Consider the following 19,261-nt stretch of genomic DNA (forward strand, 5'->3'; position numbering starts at 1 on the left):
TGTGACACTCGTATATTTAACTCAGACGCTGTCCATTTCTTCTGATCATCCTTGAGGTGGTCAGAGGGCACTCACAACTCAAAGATATTCAGTTTAACTACTGTCACAGAGGAGTAAAGAAACATATTTTCTTCTTAAAGATGTACTCCATAAGATTTTCATCTATTCAACTGTATTTTAAGATACTTTCTATCAGAGAGTAAGTTAGAAGAATGCCTACTGACCCAGTAATGAAAGCACTTCTACTTGCTTTTGTGCCAAGTTGGCCTGTTCCAATATCAATGTCTGTGGCGACATTCCCAGGCTAGATGCAAATAAGCCGCCATGTTAGTGACGCTCTATGGTCAACCATGCTGCGTTCTTGAATGAGTTTCCCTTTTCATTTTGAATTATATTCACAATATTCTATTTTTGTTGGCTTCACCTGTATAGGTAATGTACTGTGTTTCCAGTGGCTCTGTTCCATAACTCCACATAAACCTCATTAAACTGCAATAAATAATCAAAAGGAACATCTCATCTGAAGTGCATTGTGACTGATGCCACCTGTTGGCCACAATTTTTATAATCGGTTAAAAGATGCATGCCCTACCAGTCAACAAAGTCTTTTTAAAACCTCTTGATATACCAATAATCATCTCACCTTATAGGCGTGATATTTAACCATTTCTCTGACAGTGGCCGCAATACACAGGCACAAATTACTCTTAAGTATGATGCCATTTACAGATGTAAACGATTAAAAAAAAAGACATCCTCCAAAAGGTTTATAAAAATGTAAAACAATTTATTGATTATAAATGATAGTGTGACTGAAACTTGACAGAATGGGTCACACGTTGAGCAATTCTTTGTTGAGGCTTTAAAAAAAAGTCACATTTTCTTACATGTTTTTTTATAACAGGATTCACAAATTGTCTCATTGTGGACTCGGGAAAACCTAAATAGTGTTGAATGTGAAGTTCTATGCTTCTATATTAAGCATGTATTGTTTGTTCCAAAACCCTCCTGAAATGTGAAAGATCGTATCTTGGTGTGGATGCAGCAGTTAACCTGGGATCAGGTATGCAAAACTTAGAAAATCGGCCAAAAGATGTACTACTGAACTTTACATTGTCCTTCAAGCTTCATTATGGGAGAAAGCGTCCATAGAGAAGAAAATATGCGGGTAGATGTTTGCTGAGGAGCACCAAGTGACTAAGAGATGCTACTTAATGTACACAGACGTTGCGTAGTTCTTAACGGATCACATCTCTCCACACTGTGCAATCAGGATGGGGAGCTTGGGCTTGTTGTTGGGTCCTGTGGCAACATTCTGTTCGCAGGAAGGAGCACAAATAGTCATATAAACATTACACTCAACTAAAATTATCCACAGGATTTATACACATACATTAAAAGAGTGGACTCAAGATTAGAGAACAAACTATAAATACTTTATTTATTCTGAAATATTGTTATATTGTACTGTCCAGAATTCGATAGAATATCCTCTGTGGCTATACCACTGCTGTGTTAGCATGTATTTTTAAATAATCGAGGCACAAAAACCTTTATTTTGTGAAAAAAGTAACCATTGTGTCAGAAGAGAAGATTTAAACAATGTTTTCCAAGGGCTATAAAATTCAAAATGAATAGGAAGTGTAGAGGCTCTTGCTTTGAATGACTTTAGCACGTCTGCACCCACAGGACATCACTAGTTTTTCACACGGCTCTGGTTTGATCTTGGTCCAGTCTTTTTCACTCTCTACCACAGTTCGGTAACTGTAGAGGGTTTCTTAGCCATTAGTTTGTTGCCAAGGGTTTTCCAGAGATTCTCTATGGGGTTTAGATCTGGATTCTGGACTGGCCCAACTGTTGGGTTCAGTCTTTCCCCAGTCCTACATCAAACATCATGTTTTTCCCATTAGATCCAAATAAATTGAACGTACTCTCATCACTGAAATGCACTCTGGACCAGTTCTCCTTTGTCCACACAACATGCTCCTCAGCAAAGGCAAGTCTAGCCTTTTCATTATTTCTGCTGATGAGAGGTTTGGTCACTGCAGAGTGGGCTTTCAGTCCAAGCGGTCTGAAACAACGAGACAGTGTGTGCCGAGACAGATCTTTGTCCTGTTCAGCACTGAACTGGTGAGCAACTCCAGCTGCAGCGTTGAACCGATTCCCCATTGATAGTCTTTGCCTAATCCTGTCCCCTCGTGTGTTACGCACTATTTCATTTTCCCTAGGTAGTTGGGTTAATGTTCAGTCTCGTTAGTAGAGTGGGCTTCTGTTAAATTATTTCTGTGTCAGTCAGGCTGCCCTGAAAACTCCCTGGAGCCTGCCAAGGCCACGATTCCCTTGTCGCCTTCAATCTGACTCTGCAGACTAAAATAACACTCAATGTCACTTACTAAAGTCATGTTTATGCATTTTAGCCAATGAGATGTAAGCACATTGCTGTCTTGATCCACCTTCCTAGTATAAGAATCTGGACTTTGCTGTTTGAGCCTCAGGATTGAGGTGGTTTCACGCACTACTTTGTGTTGAAGACACTTCTGTTTCTGCTTGCTCTAGTAAATAAACTTCAGTATCAGACATACAGTACAGGACTCTGGCTTTTCTTTTCTTTTCTGGCATCATAATAAATTCCTCCCCAACAAATTGTTTTATATGGACGACCGGCCTTTTTGAGGGTCTTAAGTGAAGTGGTTATTCAAAAAAACATGCTAGTACAGCAGTGGTATAGCCACAGCGGATATTCTGTCAAATTCTGGACGATTTCAGAATAAACAAGTATTTATACTTTGTTCTCTAATTTTGATGTATATATTCATATTACAATGTGTTTTTACCTCAATTTTTCTCATGATCAGCAAACCATCGACCACTTTTCCTGAAACAGTTGTGAACAAGACACTTTAACTCTGGCACATGAACACATTAAAGTAGTGCTCTAAATTAATAGGAATGCACAATAAATATCGTGGACTAACCACTTACTTACCAAAAACAACATGCTTCCCATCTAACCAGTCACATTTTGCGCAGGTAATAAAAAACTGACAACCATTTGTCCCTGGTCCACTGTTGGCCTGAGGAAGACACAAGTATTAAGAAAGAAAGGCCGTTTTAAAAAGCTGTTTGTCTACATTGGTCAGGGTTAATTCACTTTAAATGGATCAATCAACGGATATTGTCTATAGAGGCTGGGGTCAATCCGCTTTGAGTGGATTAATCAAATCTTAATTAACTTGTTATTGCATACAGTATATAAAAGGATATACAAACTGTTTGCAGGAAACCCAATATCTTGATTTGACTGGAGTTAAAATATAGAAACCCTCTCCTGATTCAACAGCGTCCCTAACATCTAAGCACTGATCTACATATTTACCATGGACAGAAGACCAGGGGAACAATGCTTCATTCTGAAGTTCTCATCAGCAAATGGACCTCTGTAGATGCTGCAGATACCAGTTCCATCACCCTTCACAAAAGACCAAACAACATATAAGATTGGGCTGACAAAGAAGGAAGAGAACGCTTTACAAGTTTTGATGTGTATGATATGAATGTAATTCACCAGAGGCCCACCAGGGGGAGGGATACTTAATATGTTCTTGCTCGATTCAAAATGTAATTGCAGTTTGTCTGACATCCTGGCACCATTTATTTAATTTAATGAGGACAAGAAACGGTATATAAAAGTGACTTTGAAAGCAAAAAGAAATACAAGTCAGCAGCTCTTAAAATATCACATTTATTTTAATTGTTTGTAGTAAAAATCTTTCTTAACCTCCCCAACATTTCCATTTTATTATATTAATACATTGACCCACACCTGAGTATTCTCCCGCTGTGTATATGTGTTGAACATATGAACTAAATCAACACTGACTGATTAGCTCAGGCTGTGTCACAGGCTTCCTTCACTGGCTACAGTGGGTGGAGAAAAAAAGTCAATGAATCTGTTAAACACTGTTGATTTCTTCCCATGGAGCCGACATGAAAACTATTTTGGTTTAGTAAATTGCTGTGAGTCAGCTGATGAAGGCAGGTAATCCAGCAGCTGTCAATCGGCTCAGGAGCTGCTGACAGACAGCAAAGACCAGACCTGGGTCCTGAAAACTCCTCACATACTGATGCTTCAGGTTTGTCGAGGTAAAAGCCAGACTCCGTCATCTTGGCTGCTGCTCTGCACTTATGTACTGATATCGCAAGACAACTTTTCACCTCCGCGAGAAATATCGCCAATTGTTAATCGGGGGACGAGATCTTGTCACAACTCTGTAAGAAGCTGCAAAGACTAAACCCGACAAACTATCTATTTGTGCCGTAATAGTCAGAATGTTTATTGCTATGGTGAACAAAAGAGTTTATGATAACCATAATCCAAGCCATGAACGCAAACAATGACAGCAGAAGTGGTGTGCACATACTTACATTTACAAAGTCCCCTCCTTGTATCATAAAGTCTTTGATCACCCTGCAAATGAGTCGCTGTGTTAAAATGTTGTACAAAATGCTAATATTCTGTAGGTAGGTAGAAGTTGCAGTGGCAATAAAAAGTATACACATTACATCTTCCTGTTAATGAGTTACTTTGACTACATGTTGTAAACAATAAAATAATAAAAAAGTGGGTGAGCCGACCATAAGAGCCTTTCTTGGATTTCAATGCTCAGGGTGACGATCATCTCTTTCATTTCAAAAACTTTGAATGGCTCGTCAAGTTCTATTACTTCTTTCGGTGTCCAGGATCATGTTTGTTCATGAGAAATTTCGCCTTAATTACTCTTAACAAAAATTTGGACAGAAATTGAAGAGGCCGTTCCAGGAGAACATTGGTTCAAATGACAGCTCTAAAAGCCACCAGACAGCATGGGACATATAATGTGGCAACATAATGGGAGCTTTACATATCGAGCTGTCACATTGTGTACCTGTGGAATGTGCAGCCTTTGAAACCAATAGGGACTCCATCTTTCCTGTAGGACAGAAGTTTGAGGACAAAGTTAAGTTGGCAGTAAAGACAATCCTTCTCTGCAAGCCGTTACTTCTCACAATGCAGTTTTGTGACTGTAAGTGATGTGGCTACCGCAATCATTGAACATTTAAGCAGGGATGAATACATATCACGCCGCAGGGCGAGCGTCTTGGGCTGGCAAGTGTTCAAGCATCATTAAAATGTTCCTGTTCTATTGTAGCTGACTGAGGCATGCACATGAACATGCTCTGTAATTTGAATATCAGTGTGTCAAGAGAGACTGTCATATTTGCATATAGGAGCTGGTCCTGTTAAATTGAATCATAATCCTTGCAGAGTATGCGTTAGTGCCTTTCAGTAGTTGTCGGTAACAGTAAAGAACATGTTAAATCGCTAGCGCCACACATCGTGGGTTAAATGCTTCCCCTTGTTTTCTCCAGATAAGCCCATTTAGATGTAGAAATAATAGAGAAAGGCTTTGGGTTTCTAACAGGAGGTTATGGCTCAGTGTGTACTGGCTCACACGCTGCCGTTTTGGCTGATAATTGGTAGGAAACACCACCTTAAAATAAGAATTCCATTATATTCTTCTTGTGGTACATGGTGGCTCTGTGGGAGCGCCCTCGATTTTATTGTACTGTACCATGTGCAATGACAAAGGATATCTATGGTATTCCTATGGCCTAGGAAAGTGCAATCAATATTATATGAACATGAGCTGCTCTCTGCAAGCTAGAAACCAGAGAAGTACCATTCAAGTCTGTGTCTCGTAAGTTTGGTTTTATTTAGTTATTTGATGCTAAAAAAACGGACTTAACTTATAGGCGACACTTTGTCCTGGTCTGTCATCTATAATAACACACGTGTACCCCCTAAGAGACCTGAATAAGCATTATGTGGCCAAGTAGTAAGTAGTTTTGTGTCAATCACTTTTTTCGCCTTATTGCTTAATCTGATAAGGGTAACAGCTTTCCTTATTCTCACGTTCCAAAAGTAAGGTTGCTTCTTAAGTGGCATGTGTGCAGGGCGGTGAAGTATTGTTTGTGTACTAGGGCTGCAATGAATTCCGACAAATTTAATTGAAGGTTACGACACAGCTTTTTCACACTGTGTAGCTGAACAACATCATTTTTTGAACAGAGTGAGACAAATCCCTTCATACCTATCTCTGCTCGGAGTCGCATGTACATAGTGACAGCAGGTAAATAGCAGTGCAACATGTAGTACAGGTGCAAAATTTGCAACACTGAGCTTGCGTATCACGGGGGCAGGGGAGCAGGTCGGTAATGCACGAGTATTTGAAGAGGAGGCTTGTTGCCATTGTTAGTTAGCACCTGCCCAAAACAACCTCAAGGTAAATTGAAAAGCTGGTGGCTTAAGAGAGCCATTGAGTAATTGTGTGATTTATTATCCGATTAGTCGACTTATCACTTCAATAATCGATGGACCACTATCATAATATTTGTTAGTTGCAGCCCTATTGTGTTAACGGCCTTACCTGAACTCTCCAGTGCAGAACTGCCTGTAAGACATGATGAAAGTGTAAGTCACATCTCTGAAAACTCTGAAATAGCTGAAATCATTTTAACATACAAACCAATGTGAAAACTCTGAAATAGTCTAATTCGTGTTAACGTACTGTACATGCCCATGGGATACCTCTTTTCTTTAAGTGTTTAAAGACACACCCATGTGATGCAGACTTTGTCCGTACCTGAAATTCTCCGCTGTCTTTGGAACCACATCTGCAAACAGCTCAATCTTCATCCGCCCGACATCCTGACAAACAGATGAGAAAACTATTAAACAACTGAACCAAGAAAACGAAGAGATTAACAATGAATACAGAAACATGCACCTAAAAAGATAGGACAGACAGTTTAGCCTCAGGCAAAACTACGTAGAACTGAGGGAAACTGGTCATTGTTGTTACCAGAAGCTGGTCTATATGACACAGACGGCCTCATCTGGACAAACCAGTTATACTCAGAGACTCTGCAACAAAGATGCATCACTTCTACTGAATAACTGGTGTAGGATTCTCGTCCTTCTACTTGGTTTGAAAACAATAAAACATTGCCCTATCCCTTGCTGGGAACATCAAGTCGACTCTGTTTCATCCACACAATACAAGCTATTTGTTACAGTTCTGATTCCCAGTGGTCAAAGCATATGTAATAGAAAGATGTAAATGAGAGTGTGGTGTCAACGCACTTAATACAACATAACATTAAACCCTCTCTTTGTGTGTGTGTGGCAGCGTGGGTGTCTGTCCACCCAGGCCTCTCGCAACCCAGAGAGACAGCCAAGTGGCCGACTGATACGACAACGTCCGCATGTCCGTCTGTATCTGTGTGAAAACAAACACTGCGCTGTTGTAAAAAGAGCGGGTTGTCCCCATGACATCACTGCACAACTCTACCCCCAGTCGACACACACGAGTCAAACAAGCAGCCATTGAATCTCTCGTTCAGACAACGTGCAGCATGTTTTTAGTTTCCAGGCAATAATATGAAATGCAGAAGCTAAGGTAGTACGTAACAAATATAAACCAGAGAACATTTTATCTACTGAGGGGTTTCTCTGGCTGGACTCAACAACAGGTAAGTCAATATATAGATTTAAGGGTTTTATGAACGTAAATTGTTGAACTACTTCAGATTTGATGGTGGAATAGGCATTGGGAAGATGTGAAAAAAATTAACAATATTATCCTGATAATCATCAAAATATACTAAAAACTCTTAAAATGGCACTAAAACACACTGGAACCCCTTTACCTTAGATTTTGTTAAGAAATAAAAAAAAAAAAATGTTTATTGCATCCTAGACATGACATGACCTTTTTTAGTGATAAGGGTAATCGTAAATCTTAAGGACCTCTTTTTCAAAAAGCTCATAAAAAAAAAAAATCGCAGTGGGCCGGACTTGCAGAAATTATAGAGAAGCCCAGATGTTGGAGACGATCCTTTCTACAATTAGACATGCAACTTTTAATAGGCTACATCAAATGAGAAGAGGAATTTTCTGTTGAATAGATTCATTCTATTTTAATTATTCGATTTGAACTGTTAATTTTGGGCAGTGGCCACCTTAATGTTACAATTTGAGGAAAAACTTGCGGGTTAAGTCGCCCGTGATAATGGAAATTCCCCACAATAAATTTACTGTGTATTTTTACTATATAGATCAAGGTTAAATATTATTGTTTTATTCTTCGTTCTTGGCAAAAAAAAATCACATTCGATTCCTCAAAACAGTGATTTAGATACAAGACCAAGAGTTTCGTTTCACAGTCACGTTCAAGAGTCCAAACTACAAAAACACTGCGACTGTCGTATCTACCACTTTAACTCCCCTGCGATACCATCTACATTTAAGCACGTGGACGTTAATATTTACACTGAGAGCAAACAGTCGCACACGGCAAACAAGTCGTGTTCGATGCATAATTTCTACAGTGTTTAACTGTATCAGGGGCAGGGGGACAAAACCAGTTACAGGGTGTGGTTTCAAACTAAAAAGTAGCCTACTGTAAGTAGAAAACTGCTTTTCCAATCCAAGCATCCTGTTAAAGAACATGCAGATCCCCATAACAAGAGGCAGCCAGCTCTGGGGGGGGGGGGGGGGGGGGGGGGGAACAAGCAGGCTTCCTTGAAGACACAGAAGGCGTGTCACATCAGTTGTTTGCATTCATGATGGAGAGGTGGAGCTGTAAAGAACTGCCCTCAAAAGGGAACTGCTCCACCTGACTACAGTCATACACCTCCACAACAGGTCTTGATGAAAGCATGCAGGGTCTCTGACCGGATCTCTCCTGAAACTAGGACAACCCCGAGCACAGAGGTACAGACGGCTTAGTGTTGCACTTTGTTTTAATCTTCTTCTTTTTTCAACTTGTTGAGTAAATGCTACAAATGGCAGAATTTGCTTCTCTGGTCATTGATGTTACAAAATGAAATACTGGAAAATTCAGGATGGTGATGGTGTGTGTGTGCTTGTGTGTGTGTGTATGTGTGTGTGTGTATGTGTGACGCTGGAATGAACACCATTTCTCGTGTGACGACAAGTGAGATACCGCTAGTTCAGTTGGAATAACATATTTGAGAACCAAATGTGGTCCCAAAACTTCTAACAGTTTAATAGGTTGCTCACCTCTACAGACAACTTGTGCAAGTAGTTTAGCTTCATTCCACCAACACGCTTTTCGAGCACCACCTGCCTTTCCTACAGTCAGTCATATCAAGAGTGTCTGGGACATAGTGAATCAGAGAAAAGGTTTTAATATCTAACAGCTAAATGGGATTCAGCCAGCATTAGTTTAATTATTTACACGTTCTTTTCCTACCGTGGCACGTTAAAATCTCTTCTGTGAAAAAAGGGGCCTATTGTTAGGTGAGAGGTGTCTCGATCAAACTCCTGGGGGAATCTCTCACTACATCATGTGTGAACGGTCATACGTTTTTGGACTCCTGTTGCATTTTTGAGTTTGCACAGCCAAAGTTCTTAACTAAATATTTTTCTTGTATTCCACAGATTTTCCGGGAGCCTCGAGACACCCCACTGAACACTGTCGCAGTGACTTAAATGCCGGCAGTGTGTCCGGAAACTAGCCATATCGTCAAAATGTTGGGCCTTATACAGCAATGGGATTTACCATCTGGTTGTCATACAGACAACACCGACAAATATCTGTTCCTTATGCTTTTGAAGCTTGGAATGGATGTAGTGGTCCTTCTCCTATGCTGCCGGAAACAGTTTACCTCCTTCTTAAGTGTGTGCAGCCTGTCCATTATCTTGGCTGACTTAGTGTTGGTGTTTTCCTTGGCAACCTTGTGGTGTTTTGGGTCTGAAAGGTATCTTGTGTCACTCTGCTTCCTCTTGGCTAATGCCTCGGCGACCTACGGAGCACTGCCGCTGCCCATGATGTGCCTGGGTTTAGTGGACTACTGGTTCCAAGACACCTACCTCGGCAACCAGAGCGCCTTCTGCAAAATCCTAAGGAATGTGGTCTTGACGTCGCTGGTGTGGATGCTAGCTGTTATTCACCCCTTCACTTCTGTCAACACTGATCTGATGGAAATGGATTTTGAGACAGGAATAAAGGCTCTAGTGTGTGAAGTAGGCGAGTCTTTACTGGTTACCTTCTTCACTCTAGGGCTTTTCACAGCAGTCGTTTGTGCGATGGTGCCCTTTTGGACAGAGATTCCCCAATGGATGAAAGAGGCTCAGAAGTTATCAAAAACAAGAGAAGAACCGGAGAACCGGAGCAGCGACTTGTTATTCACCTCAACCGACTGTGCGGACACAAAAAGCGGTGAGGAGAATCATCTGGAGACCATCCACCCGAGCCCACCTCTGTGGTTAAGCCTAACGCTGGGTTTTGGCGTGTTCTGGATACCTTATCTGGCTGTATCTGTGGCATGTCTGATAGCAGGCTTTGCGGTACCTGCCTACATCACTGTTAACCTTCTGTGGTTTGAGTGCACCAATAGTTTACTGTTGGGCGCAGTGTTCTGGGCAAAGAGCAAGACGCAAGGACCGTACAGCCGGCTCCCCGACAACGTGTGCTTGTGGCACGTTTTCTGGCATTTGAGCAAAGGAACACAACAGGATAAACTCTCCATAGCGGTGTTGAGCCCATCTAAAGAGCAGAGAAAAACTCTCCTCTGTGTGTAACAGAAAAAGAGGCAATTAACGAACATGTAACATCGCAGACCTGTCAGCCAACAGCGAGTGAGTCGCCTGTGTAAATGCTGTGCCGAGGCCTAAACTGGCACTAAACTGTGCTTTTAAAGCACTGCCAAATGTAAGTCTTTTGTAAATATTTCCAGAAATCCCAATGAAGGGTTCCATTTCCTACATTTGTATACGTTTGTCATACAGGCCTTTTCAAAGATATTTAGACTTGCGGGTGTTAAGTTATGTAAAATATTTAGACTTGAGGGTGTTACGTTTTCTCATGATTTATATCTATTCCCCTTTGACATTCTGTCCCAATCGGGTATAAATGCTTTTCAATAAATATCTTAAAAACACAGTGCTTCATTTTTCTTCCACTGAACCATTTATTTATCTACCCTTAATTTAAGAAAAACAAACATAAATGACACATAAATTTTCATGTGTATCGATCTGTTTGAAGATTTCATGGTATATCATGTTGGTTGTTTGTTTGTTTTTTTGCATTACTGGGCCTTATTATAGGTTTGTAGTGACTTACTGTCAGGAGTAATAGAATAATTAAGTTGGTACCAAATGTACAAACTCAAGCTTGAACTCTTACAGATCCAGAGGGTTAAATACCAAATGTATTGTATGTACAGACGATACAGTATTCACAGCATGTTGTAATGTATACGTTTTCACCTATACATTACATTGTACAGCACAATAGCTTCATTCCACCACCGTCCTTTTCAAAAACAGTCACTCCACCTGCACCACCTGCCTTTCCCCTGTAGCAACCTCAACTTTCCCACAGTCAGTCATATCAAATCTGTTTGGGCCATACTGGATCAGACAAGATATTTAAATACTTATTTTACAAATGGAAAAGTTTTCAGATCCAGACCTAGCAGGATTTTCTAAATAAATGTGTATGAACCAATCAAAGTGACTGTCAGTTCAGGTTTGATGTATTATTTAATGAACTGATAAAGTCTCAAAGAGATTTTGGTTGAATAGTTTGACAATTTCTTAAAATATCAGTAATGTGTTTGTAGTGACATGTTGGATTCAGGTACGGAGGACAAGAAAACCTTGAATGAGATATAAAAAAAAAGGTAAGAATATCAAAATGCTTTCAATTAGATTGAAACGGTGGGGCCAATGAGGTTGTCTAAGTCACGTTTTTATCTTAAGTCTTTAAATAAATTGTGTCTACCCTTGGTGACGGATAGTCAGATCAGAAGTGGAGCCTGAATTTAATAAAAGGTATTAAGTGTATTTTTTGGACAGCCCACCTTCAGAGTTTCACCATTTTTCCTTATCGTGTTCAGGCACAAACAGCGGCTCCGTTAACACTGCAGTGAATATATTCACATGGTCTGGTACCATATGAAACGTGATGATCTAAGGAAACCATCGGTACAAACCACGTCTTGATAGCTTGTCAGGGAAGGGAACTAAATAACACTCCAAAGTAAGGCTACATCTTTTTGGCAGTTTTCTAAGCCTTTATTATGTAGGACAGACAGGAAATGGGGTGAGAGAGAGAGGGGGGAGACATGCAGCAAAGAGACGCGGGTCGGAGTCGAACCTTCAGCCTCTTTACATAGGCCGGTTGCTCTAACCACTCAGCCACCTGCCGCCCCAAGTGAGGCTACATTTAGGTGAGGGAAAAACTGGAGTGGCGATTTTCAGAGGGTCTCTCCTGACATACCCACTTTACAATAATTGAGGTTTAAGGCAAAATACATGCAGTTTTTCTCATGCAGTAGGCCTAGAAATGTGTTGTTGTTTTTTTGCCTTTTTTGTCTGAAATGGTGTATGGGTCATGACCGAAAGAACGAGGTCGCAGGTACAAGCAGCCGAAATGGGTTTTCTCAGGAGGGTGACTGGAGTCTCCCTTAGAGATAGGGTGAGAAGTTCAGCCATCCGTGAGGAACTCGGAGTAGAGCCGCTGCTCCTTTGAGTTGAAAGGAGCCAGTTGAGGTGGTTCGGGCATCTAGTAAGGATGAACCCTGGGCGCCTCCCTAGGAAGGTGTTCCAGGCACGTCCAGCTGGGACGAGGCCTCGGGGAAGACCCAGGACCAGGTGGAGAGATTATATCTCCACACTGGCCTGGGAACGCCTCTGGATCCCCCAGTTAGAGCTGGTTAATGTGGCCCGGGAAAGGGAAGTTTGGGGTCCCCTGCTAAAGCTGCTGCCCCTGGGACCTGACCCCGGATAAGTGGATGAAGATGAGATGGTGTATTTTAATAGTTCTTCACACTGAGGATCCTACACAGTAAACAATTGTATAAATCGACTGACTGGAAAGCTGAGACCCTCGTGGTTATCTGGGTACGAGCAGATTTGGGTGTAAGAATTATGGTTTGGAGCATCTCATATTAATCTTCAGGGTCGCAGCTTTCAGATCATGTATACCACTACTAAGTGGTATCCTTTGTTGACTTGCCATCTGCCCCTAAAGAACCCTTGCCCCCCCTAAAAACCAAAAATGAGTCCATGTGGGTCTCAAGGTTAATTATTCCTCTGCATGGTTCAACCATCTGAACACCACACACACACAAACACCTGCAATAAACTGGGGAGGCTCTCATCTTAATGATCACAACCCAGTTTTATCTTATTAGCATGAAAGCAAATACATGAGGCCACCATTTCCACACTCAGGTTACCGTAATTACACTACAAAACGACAGCAACAATATAAACAACGAGAGAGAAATGTAGCACGTTGTTTATTGTTGTGTGCATTAAATGTGTAATAAAGGAAAGCTGTTTAAATACCACTAAGGTAACGGTGGTTTGGATCACAACTTTGAACCACGACACTGAACAGCATGGAGAGAGCTATAAACGTTGACTTAACGTTAGTTATCGTTAGCTGGGGAGTAAAGTCTGGGATGACTAATATCTTCTACTCACCTGCCCTCCGATGGTTACATCGAAGAAGACGATCGGGTTGTTGGGGTTTGTTGCTTGAACAGACATTGTGGCACTCCTCTCGATGTTTAACACTGAATAAAAAACGTTATTTGAATAACACGCGAATTATTTGAATGACCAGCATATGCACCGTAGGGAACTACGGTGGCTCAGGAGTGACATGTTACGGATAGCTGTTGGGGACAAAATACTGCAATTCGCAATTCGCGAAAAAGTGCGATGCCCTCTGTGTGTGTATATACAGTATATACATACATGCATACATATATGTATATATGTCTAAGCCCTCTGGTGGTAACCTAACTTTAATTGTTTAGCTGTAGAAAAACAATATACTATATTAGGTAACTTAGTGAGAACTTGTGCTGTTATACTTATAAAACCAGTACTTGTATCGCAGTAGAAGTACTTTATTAATTGTTCTTGGAGAAAATAGAACTCAACACTAGATTACCGACATGTTTCCGTAAAGCCCATTCAGTTTTTTTTCTTTTCTATTCAGTACATTTCATGTAGTTCAGTTAAACATGTAAATCCATTCTTATTAGATGCATGTATGTGGGTACATGAGACATATTTACATAAAAGAATAAGCAACAAACAAAACAAAAAACAAACAAAGGGAAATCACAAATTTATATTCTAAGTATTTCTTTGTAACATTGCATTAAAATACTACAGATAATTGTATAAACAGGGATTGTGGGCTTTAGATAACATATAGTATAGTATACTCTATAACAGAGTATAACGTTCTTGTAAGTGTTGCTTTCTTCCTTGTCATTTAATCAAGGGATTTCGTATGTCATAATTCTCTCTTAAATACTAGGAAGTGAGGGAATGTCTTTAAATATGTTTTTATGAATAAAATATTTCCCAAATATGATCACCATGTCATTTCTTCTGAATTTCCCCACATGGGCCCCATTCGCAAAGTGTACTCCTGTTAACAGAACAGTCAGTCAGCAAATTAATAACAGTAATCTGGATTTACATTGTCCTCATTCTAGTGTTTTTAAAAAGAATTAAGATAAAAACAACCGTTGCAATTTTTTCTTTGCCTTTATTATAGGTTCATCTTAAATTAGACATGTAAAGAGGGGAGTGAGAGGATTACATGCAGCACAGTGGAAACAGTTTAGACTTTTCCTATCCTTTGTTATATTTTGAATTTTTAACAATGCTGAATTTTATTTTTGTGTGACATTTCTACTTGTGTTGGACACATGTAACATAATCACAGACTTCAAGGTTTTTGGTAAGGGTTTTATTTTCACAATAAAACGTAATTATACAATTTAACACAATGCAAAGGTGGCTCCACACAAACAAAATAACATATAGCAAATGTGACTACAGAGATTTGTTGAAGCTGTACTTAAGCACCATGATGAAAAAAAAAACAAAACATAAAAGGTGTTGACAGTTTGGGGGGTCAGCAGGGAGATAAACTAGCAAAAGCCAAAAGCCTTAAAGAAAAACAGTTCTATGTAAAGTAATATGGTTTCTTGACATTGACACCATACTCTGAAAGGGCAGGAGTCAGGTCCTCCATAGTCAGAGTGTACTTCTTATCCTACAGAAAAAGAAAGAATACAAAACCATTTACTGTGAGAACAGCGCGAACAGAGCACTCCTGGGTATAGATAACACACTACCTCTGTCACTCAGCACTCTTTTATCCTCACATACAGCACTGTCAGAATATCTTGTGGAGGTTTTACATTTAATACACATATTAAAAATGAGAGAAGCACTGACCTTTGTCTTACTCCTTGAGCTTCCTGAGGTGGTGCCCTTCATTTTACAGTACTGCAGCGCATCATTGGCGATGTCTGAGATAAACTTCTGGGAAGCGAGGGAGATCAGACGGATTCTAAAGAAACGAAAGAGAGAATTATTGTGGTGGTTTATCATGGAGGGAAAAAACAAGCTAATAAGTCAAATGAAAGAGTTCTTCTGATCTCATTTTCACTTCTAAGAAATCAGTACAGCAATTCGCATACAGGGTGACAATAAGTGGTTGACTAGGCTAAAGAGTCTGTGAGGAGGATTAATAGAAGTACTGATGAATACTGTCAGGGCCCGGCAGTGCAAGTTTCACTCACATTTGCGACTAAAGACAGATGCTCCTTACTGTAAAATTTATTTCAGAGCATGTGTGCATATGACCTCATGTTAGGGGGTTTTCACACACGCTGTAAATGCAGCAGCCAGTAGATGAATAAAATTTGCTAAATTTTTGTTTTAATTTGTTGTCTTTCTGCCTTTGTAGTAGCTGTAAAACAGAAGCTGTAAAAAACCTCTCCTGGATGACTGATGCGAATGTCGGGTAGTGCACAGACACGAATTGTAATGCTCTGCATACCGACAGAGCAGCGACAGACAGTTCAGTTAAACTCAGCAGGGTCAACTATATACATAAACTATCCTAACTGTATACACATATACTGTATACGTCAGCTCCTGGGCTTTTTTTAAAACTCAATTTGCCAAGTCAGAAAGGCATGGTAGTCAATCTAAATCCCCTTTCACACATGACATTAACTGGCAGGGCTGCACGTGTGAACGCAAATATCCAATTCAGTCGGACTGGACAACAAACAGAGTTTACCCGGCCAGCTCACTAGAACAAAGACCGGGTAATCTCTGAGTGGACTCGTGTGAATATAGCTGCTTATTCTGCGGTGTATCCGCGGCGTTGAATGGAGCGTCTTGACGATGTCTATATCGTGCGTCGGCCAACAGTGGGGCAAAACAAACCTCTGACAGTAAAAAGGAAGGGTTATTTACACAAAGAAGGCAAGGAAAATGTCTAACTGGAGAGACAACGAGGTAAGGGAATTCCAACACCAAAATCATCTGACAAATTCTGTAAGAGACTCAGAGGTTTGTAACCCAATTAATAACCGATATAAGTGTGCAGTTGTTCGCATCATGTGCTCACTTGCATGTTATATCGAGGTGTCTCTCCTTGCCTAAACCAAACGGAGTATTTCCAGTAAGTGAGAATTTGTCTGTGACGGAGAATCTCTGTTGTGTACTGCACATGTAACAGGGAAACTCTGGACTATCACTGAACCTGGTTCTCCCGACATTGTCCGGGGTTCATATGTGAAAACAGCTCAACATCAATCCAGTTTTCTTAGTTTGTAAAAGCAGTTTAAATTAGCATTATCCCTCTGGAACCAACGACGGAAAGCTGCTGAATGACATTCATTACATAATGCCAAGTTTGTTTCCTCAAATCATTATAAGCTTAAGGAGACATACTAATCAGCTTGTCCAAAGATATTGATTATATCGGAGATATAGGTTACATCCTCCTTTTTAACTTTACACATGCACTCTGTGATATCTTCAAAGGATTCATAATATAAACATTTCGCTAAGATTCAGTTTCTCAGATTTTTTAAACTCCCAAAAAATTCTTCACAAAGCTAAATAAAATAATACATGGGCTACTTTAGACTAAAGATGTTTAAAATGTGCCTCTCATTCGCACGCTCAAAAGCACTCCACCTGCAGTTGCTCAAACACTCATTTTGTTCCGGCCATGTACGTCTAATTACAGTAAAGTGATTTAAGTCATTCTGTTCCACGAGGTTTCAGACTGACCCACTCACTCTGAAGCTTGAAGGTAGCTTCATCGAGTCACTCATTGTTGCACTTACATTCTTGGGTCAGAAGCCTCAAAGCCAGCCCGATTGAGGTAATAGCCTGTAACAGCATCAGGAATCTGATAAGAAAAAGAGCAGACTTCGGTCAAGAGTCACACCGCCTCCTTCTACTGCAACTGACACTCTTTGTAAAAACATTATTATGTGGATGTGTATTGTATTATAGATTATGTACACGAGGTTCAGATTTTTTTTATATCCCCTTTCTATGTTTCTTGACCCAGTCCAGCACGCCCTGTTTTTTCTTCATATTCAGCAGCACTGTTTTATCCCACAATAGAATTTAAAGGAATTTTGCTTTAATTTCATTGAGCACCTCGCTTTAATTAAACACAAAAGCCAAAAACAGACAAATGTCTGCACTGATAACCTTAAATTATCCTGACATTACCCAGCGTAGCTGCACGTGAGAATGCAAATGTCCAAATTAGTCAGACCGGACATCAAACGGTCTTTACCTTTCCATCTCCCTAGTACATACAACGTTTAATCTTTGAGTGAGCCCACATGGGAATATTGCCCGGTGAATTCACAGCTAATGAGTGGGCGTGTTGATGTTTCTTGCACAAACTGGAAGAAAATAATCCTCCGAAGGTAAGGAAAAAGGGTGATTTAACGAAAAATATCTTACTGGAGAGACAAAAAGGTTCAGGAACTTCTGTTGCTAAGGGCTGACGCTGACAAATTCAAGAGACGGTAAAAAATGTGATTGTTCGTGACCAAATTACAAACAGGCTCATCACCACGGTTCAAACAGCATCATGTCCACCCTCCTTCACGCTCTACCCTGACGCCCTCCTTGTGTAAACCAACCAGAGAATTTCCGATAAGTGAGAAACATCTAACACGGAAAATCTCCTGTTGTGCTCCATGTGTGAGGGAGAAAACTCCAGACAATGTCCAGACCTGATTCTCCTGACATTGTTCATAGTTCATATGTGAAAACTGCTATACTGTACCAATCTGAATATATATATTTTTAATAGAAATATATAATTTCTTTTTTCGTGACTGGCATTTAATATTGGTGAAGTGATCAGACTTGCCAGGTGTTTCTAACCGTTCAGCCGTTAATAACTTGACACACTGTCAGTGTTTTGAATTCATGGTCCTTCTTGTCCTCATCTGTGACTGCAGCATATTGTGAGCTGACTGACATAATTGACTTACTGTGGGAGTGTACTCTTCCAGCTGCATGAGGAAATCTGCCAGGGGTGTGGTGGCGAGGGCAGGCTTCACATCTCCATTGGTGATGCCACCAGGAACATAGACGCCGTTGGAGACAGATGAGTCTGCTGACGGTGTCACCATGGCAGCTGAGGCTTTTTTTGATAAACGAAAAAGTAAATCTATTTTATGCAGTCCACAAATAATTAGATGTTCTTTGACTTCTTGGGGAAAATGCATGACGTACTTGCATATACAGTATATTGTAAGAAGCAAACACAGCATTCATTTCCAGTGGAAATAAACTAGCTACCACACGTTAAACTACGTGTTGAGCGCAACAGCATTGGTAAAAGTCACATAACCTTACCGTTACTCGTGACCGAAGGGATGCTGCTAACGTTGGTTGTTACATTATCATTTGCGATGCAGTTACTTGAAGTTGAAGACGTCGTGGATGAACCTCCAGTAGTGACAGACTGATTAACGTTGTCAATATTCATGTTGATGTTCACCGTTAGCTACGCGCTAACCTCGCCTAGCTAACACAGATAAATTGTCCGAAATATGCCCACGAGCGCGACCTCGTGCTATTTATATATATCCCTAAGACTAGTCTTCTACTAAATACTACTGTTGTGAAGTGAAGATACTTGTGTAATTCGGTGGATAAATCAAATAGAAAGAATCACACGCTAGCTAGCATCAGAGACGTTTGTAGCTGCCTGGCAGCAGAAAGCGGAGCTCATGCTGTTCGGCTAATCCTGTCATGTGACCTTTGCTGTATGTATGGCTCGGATCTGACGGAGGGAGCCGGAGATGGCCGAAG

The 19,261-nt window shown here is 40.5% G+C and overlaps 3 protein-coding genes across 3 annotated transcripts; 1 reads left to right on the forward strand and 2 right to left on the reverse strand.

Moving 5' to 3' along the window:
- Nucleotides 1-766: 766 nt before the first annotated feature.
- Nucleotides 767-13,705, reverse strand: LOC310951823 (peptidyl-prolyl cis-trans isomerase H). Its single transcript, XM_083920250.1, has 9 exons — nucleotides 13,565-13,705; nucleotides 6,684-6,748; nucleotides 6,468-6,491; nucleotides 4,926-4,970; nucleotides 4,426-4,468; nucleotides 3,377-3,469; nucleotides 2,987-3,074; nucleotides 2,835-2,875; nucleotides 767-1,315 (listed from the first exon to the last, which is right to left on the reverse strand). Exons 1-9 carry the CDS (start codon nucleotides 13,628-13,630, stop codon nucleotides 1,247-1,249), a joined length of 534 nt encoding a protein of 177 aa, XP_083776376.1. The 5' UTR covers nucleotides 13,631-13,705; the 3' UTR covers nucleotides 767-1,246.
- Nucleotides 9,596-10,648, forward strand: LOC310951941 (putative G-protein coupled receptor 160; the record flags this gene model as incomplete). Its single annotated transcript, XM_083920427.1, has 1 exon — nucleotides 9,596-10,648. The coding sequence occupies one exon, from the start codon at nucleotides 9,596-9,598 to the stop codon at nucleotides 10,646-10,648; it is 1,053 nt and encodes a 350-aa protein (XP_083776553.1).
- Nucleotides 13,706-14,843: 1,138 nt separating the features above from the next.
- Nucleotides 14,844-19,177, reverse strand: taf10 (TAF10 RNA polymerase II, TATA box binding protein (TBP)-associated factor). The gene is made up of 5 exons (XM_083919698.1): nucleotides 18,803-19,177; nucleotides 18,436-18,587; nucleotides 17,260-17,324; nucleotides 15,347-15,461; nucleotides 14,844-15,161 (listed from the first exon to the last, which is right to left on the reverse strand). The coding sequence occupies exons 1-5, from the start codon at nucleotides 18,933-18,935 to the stop codon at nucleotides 15,072-15,074; spliced, it is 555 nt and encodes a 184-aa protein (XP_083775824.1). The 5' UTR covers nucleotides 18,936-19,177; the 3' UTR covers nucleotides 14,844-15,071.
- Nucleotides 19,178-19,261: the final 84 nt, after the last annotated feature.

Source organism: Echiichthys vipera (genome assembly GCF_963691815.1).
Source record: "Echiichthys vipera genome assembly, chromosome: 9".
NCBI lineage: Eukaryota > Metazoa > Chordata > Actinopteri > Perciformes > Trachinidae > Echiichthys > Echiichthys vipera.

Excerpts from the sequence above, each read along its gene's own strand:
- LOC310951823 (XM_083920250.1), bottom strand. The coding sequence starts at position 13,630 with ATGTCTGTTCAAGCAACAAACCCCAACAACCCGATCGTCTTCTTCGAT. Across the intron at positions 6,492-6,683 it reads AAGACAGCGGAGAATTTCAG|GCAGTTCTGCACTGGAGAGT; the intron begins GTACGGACAAAG and ends CATGTCTTACAG. Across the intron at positions 2,876-2,986 it reads TGGGAAGCATGTTGTTTTTG|GAAAAGTGGTCGATGGTTTG; the intron begins GTAAGTAAGTGG and ends CAACTGTTTCAG.
- taf10 (XM_083919698.1), bottom strand. The coding sequence starts at position 18,935 with ATGAATATTGACAACGTTAATCAGTCTGTCACTACTGGAGGTTCATCC. Across the intron at positions 15,462-17,259 it reads GAGGCTTCTGACCCAAGAAT|AATCCGTCTGATCTCCCTCG; the intron begins GTAAGTGCAACA and ends TCGTTTCTTTAG. Across the intron at positions 15,162-15,346 it reads GCTCAAGGAGTAAGACAAAG|GATAAGAAGTACACTCTGAC; the intron begins GTCAGTGCTTCT and ends CTTTTTCTGTAG.